This window comes from Mandrillus leucophaeus, unplaced genomic scaffold (assembly GCF_000951045.1).
Source record: "Mandrillus leucophaeus isolate KB7577 unplaced genomic scaffold, Mleu.le_1.0 Scaffold11, whole genome shotgun sequence".
Lineage (NCBI taxonomy): Eukaryota > Metazoa > Chordata > Mammalia > Primates > Cercopithecidae > Mandrillus > Mandrillus leucophaeus.
The window spans coordinates 1,551,792-1,556,037 of record NW_012099209.1 but is presented as its reverse complement, the minus strand read 5'-3'; the positions used below and the strand labels follow the sequence as shown (position 1 = coordinate 1,556,037).

At 55.3% G+C, this 4,246-nt stretch overlaps 1 protein-coding gene across 1 annotated transcript in view; it reads left to right on the top strand.

The window, feature by feature from the left end:
• The window catches only part of UNC13A (unc-13 homolog A (C. elegans)), a 103,831-nt gene that overhangs the window by 80,896 nt on the left and 18,689 nt on the right, over nt 1-4,246 (top strand). The window contains exons 35-37 of the mRNA XM_011991186.1: nt 1,854-1,910; nt 2,313-2,393; nt 2,965-3,112. Of these exons, the coding sequence (XP_011846576.1) occupies nt 1,854-1,910; nt 2,313-2,393; nt 2,965-3,112 (286 nt within the window). The remainder of the gene's footprint in view (nt 1-1,853; nt 1,911-2,312; nt 2,394-2,964; nt 3,113-4,246) is intronic.

Here is a 4,246-nt window from a genome sequence, read left to right as displayed (position 1 = left end):
GGTTGGTGGGTAGGGCAGAGGGTACCCAGGAAGGCCCCTGAGCCCTGCCAGACTACAGGTGGGTGCAGCAGGGGAAACTGAGGCCCAGTTCGCTGGACCCCTGAATAACTGTGCCTTGTAAGAACCTCAGGATCATGACAAGAAATAAGAATAGTAACAGCCAAGATGATACTACTACTAGTAGGAATGACCAGGTGGCCAGCTGGTAGACTATAAACATCATTCAAATTTCCCCACTGTAAATGGGCCCCCTCCCCACATAGCCTCACTCAGGACCCCCAGACCACCCCAGGACCCAGTAATACGAGACTCGTTACCTCAATACTCAGCCCCACCCTGTCCCCCAAGTTACCATGGGTATCCATGGTAGCCAGGGTGGGAATTGAGGCTCAGAGTATTCAGGGACAAGACTGGGGCCATCCAACAGTGAGAGAGGGGGCTGGAGACATGCCTTCCAGGCTGGGACCCCGTCTCCCTTAGCATTGCCCATGACTTTGAGACCAAGTAATAATTAGTGAACACTGAGCAAAGACATGTTTAGTTCAGACTAAGCCACAAAGTGGATATGATTTTCCCCATCTAGATGGGAAAACTGAGGCTCAGAGAGGTTAAGTGACTTGCCCAGGGCCACACAGCAGGGCTGCAATTTGAACCCAGGCCCATCTGGCTTGTCAGAGCCATCACCACATCACCATCTTGCCAGTGTCTGTTTGGGAGTGGGGTGGAGGATGGATATGGAGGTGTTTGTATAGAGGGAGGATTATTCCTTTAAGAGGTCAGACTGGGCCGGGCATGGTGGCTCACGCCTGTAATCCCAGCACTTTGGGAGACCAAGGCAGGCAGATCACGAGGTCAGGAGATCGAGACCATCCTGGCTAACACGGTGAGACCCTGTCTCTACTAAAAATACAAAAAAATTAGCCAGGCGTGGTGGCAGGCGCCTGTAGTCCCAGCTACTCGGGAGGCTGAGGCAGGAGAATGGCTTGAGCCCGGGAGGCGGAGCTTGCAGTGAGCTGAGATCAAGCAACTGCACTCCAGCCTGGGCGACAGAGCAAGACTCCGTCTCAAAAAAAAAAGAGGTCAGACTGGCTGGCAACGTGGCTCAAGCCTGTAATCCCAGCACTTTGGGAGGCTGAAGTGGGAGGATCAATGGAGCCCAGGAATTCAAGACCAGCCTGGACAACACAGCAAGACCCCATCTCTATGAAAAAATTTTCACAAATTAGCTGGACATGGTGGCTCACACGTGTAGTCCCAGCTACTGGGGAGGCAGGAGGATTGCTTGAGCCCAGGAGTTTGAGGTTGCAATGAGCTATGATCACGCCACTGCACTCCAGCCTGGGCAACAGAGGGAGACCCTGTCTCAAAAAAAAAAAAAAAAAAAAAATCAGACTGAAAGTCCTTCCAGATTACAGGGGAAATTTCCCTGCAGAGGGGATGCTTCCTTGAGGAGGAGGAAGTGTTTCACCAGAGCCATTTTCTGAAACCGCAGCCCGGCCTTTTGTTTTCCCAAAGCTCCCTTTCCCTGGAAAACCCTGCCCACACCCACAAACACCACCGTCTGAGGCCCCCCCAACCCACTGCCCCTCACAGTCTGGTCCCTGTCTGTTTCTCCCATTACACAAGCCTGGTTGAGGCTGAGAGGGTGGGTACTATCCCCATGGGACTGGGATTTTCAGGGACAAGGTCACCACATCCTCCTCAGTTCTTCCTGGGGAATTCCAGACCTCTGTCCCTGGAACACAATTATTGCCCTGCCCAGAGCCTTTGGGCAAGAACCAAGATGGTCTCTGGGGCTGGAGTGTCAGCTGTAGCGCCCCTGCCCTCACCCAGCTGTCTGTTGTTACCCGCAGGGAACCCAGATGATCTTCAATGCAGCCAAGGAGCTGGGTCAGCTGTCCAAACTCAAGGTGAGGAGTGGGGCTAGAGTATGGGGTGAGGGACTGCTCCCCAAACTCATGTGGCTTCCAGGTTGCCACCATCCTGGGGGAGGGTTTGCAGGATGATGACGTGCATTACAGGCTCAAAGGACAGAAACTACTCACTGAAGCACAAGATATTTGCTCCCCAGTGTGTCGGAAAGATGTGAATGGTTCAGCTTCAGGTACAATTTGATCAAGAGGGCAAGTCATTTGTTCAACAAGTATTTGTTGAGCACCTGCTGTGGACCAGTCACATATTGGGTGCTGGGATGATGAAAACATAGACCCTCAGCCCAGCTCCTCCAAGTGTAACAGGGATGAGACCCATAGGCTCAGATTCTGAAGGTGGAGCCCACTCCACCCACGTGGCCCCTCTCCCCATCCATCCAGGACCACATGGTACGAGAAGAAGCCAAGAGCTTGACCCCAAAGCAGTGCGCGGTGGTTGAGTTGGCCCTGGACACAATCAAGGTGAGAGGCCCTACCCCTCCCCATGCCAGGTGGGGGGTGTAGAGGGTGTGGCTGCTGTGGTCATGGACCTAGGTTTGCCTCAGACCCACATTAATTCATTCAGTTGATAAACACTCCCTCATTCCCTCTTCTGTGCCAGAGCTGGGCTGGCTAATGCCGGAGCATTAAGGAGCCCCAGGTCAGGGAAGACGGCTGGATACAGACATCCTCAGCCTTGTAGGATTAGGCTTGGGGTAGAGAGAAGGATGTGGGCTGGGGGAGCCCAAGGAGTGAGAAGGTATAGAGGGAAGGATGTAAAGGATCTTGTGCCAGGCGTTTCTTCAGGTGTAGAAGGGTAGAGGGAAGGATGGGGGCTGGGTGAACCCAAGGTGGGAGAAGCCAGGGCTTCCTGGAAGAGGGCATGTGAGAGGTGGGTTCTGAGGAATGCATAGGAGTTCACTAGGCAAAGCAAAGGAAGAGGTGAGAAAGTAGTAGTGGGAGGAATTGGGAGTGGTGACAGCAGGGCTACCCCACCCTATGAGTGGGTAGAGCGTCCCACCAGCCTCACCTCTTCCCACCCTGTCCTCCCCAGCAATATTTCCATGCGGGTGGCGTGGGCCTCAAGAAGACCTTCCTGGAGAAGAGCCCGGACCTGCAATCCCTGCGCTATGCCCTGTCGCTCTACACACAGGCCACCGACCTGCTCATTAAGACCTTTGTACAGACGCAATCGGCCCAGGGTAAGGGCGCCCAGACCCCATCACCCTTTCCCGCTCCGCAGAGACAGCCCCGCCCCAAGCCTGTGCGGCTGTGCGGCTCACTCCCCCTGTGATGTCATGGATGGGGCGGAATTGACATCTCTGCACCAAGTCCGGGGACCAATGAGTGATCAAAGGTTCGTGAGGGCGGGGCCTCTGACGTCACAGGCCGGGAGGTGATTGTCAGCTCCTGGGAAAATCTGTGATGTCCTGGAGCCAGACAATGATTGGCAGCTCTGGGATGGAATGTCTTTGACATCAAGGACCAGGGCAGGCTTGATGACTCTTAGGTGTGGAACCTGTGACTTCGTAGGGCCACAAGGTGATTGTCATCTCCCGGGAAAATCTATGGTGTCCCAGGGCCAATGAATGATTGTCAGCTCCTGAGGGACCTGGACAGTCATGGGTCCAGGGAGTGGTTGACAGCTCTGGGAGACTTCAGGAGTGATTGACAGCTCAGGATGAGCAGGACCTCTGATGTCAAGGGGTCAAGGAATGATTGGCAGGTCCACGGGTGGGACCTCTGACTTCATGGTCCCAGGGAGTGGTTGAAGTCCCCTGAGGAGGGACCTCTGTGACGTCATGGGGCTAAGGAATGATTGACAGCCCCGAGGGTGGGAGGGACCTCGACTTGGTGGGGGAGGCTGGACGGAGAGGGAGTTCCCATTTCTCAAACTCTCTCTCTCTTTCTCTCTGTCTTTTGCTTCGGTCTCCTGTCCCTCTCTGAGTGCACACACACGGCAGCTGGGGCTGGATGGAGGGCGGGATTCCTTGGGGACCGCCCCCCTTTTCAAAATTGGTCCCAACAAGGGCAAGAAGTTTGGCAGCTTGACCTCAGGAGGGAGAGGGAGAATCGCCATCGACACCCAGCCTGGGGCGAGGGGAGTAAAGGCCTGTGGCCTCCGACGGCCCCCTTCCCCCCGGATCCAGCCAGCCCAGGGCCCTCCGTGGGCGCTGGGTCTCTGAGCTCAGCTTCCCTTCCAGTCCTGGCTGCTTTTAGTGTCTCTGGTGTCCGTGGAGCAGGAGGCTGTCTGTCTGTCTCTCCGTCTGTCTGCAGCTGACGTTTCTCTCTCTCTTGTTTTTCCTCCCTCTCACTCGCTGTCCCCTCTCCGCGCC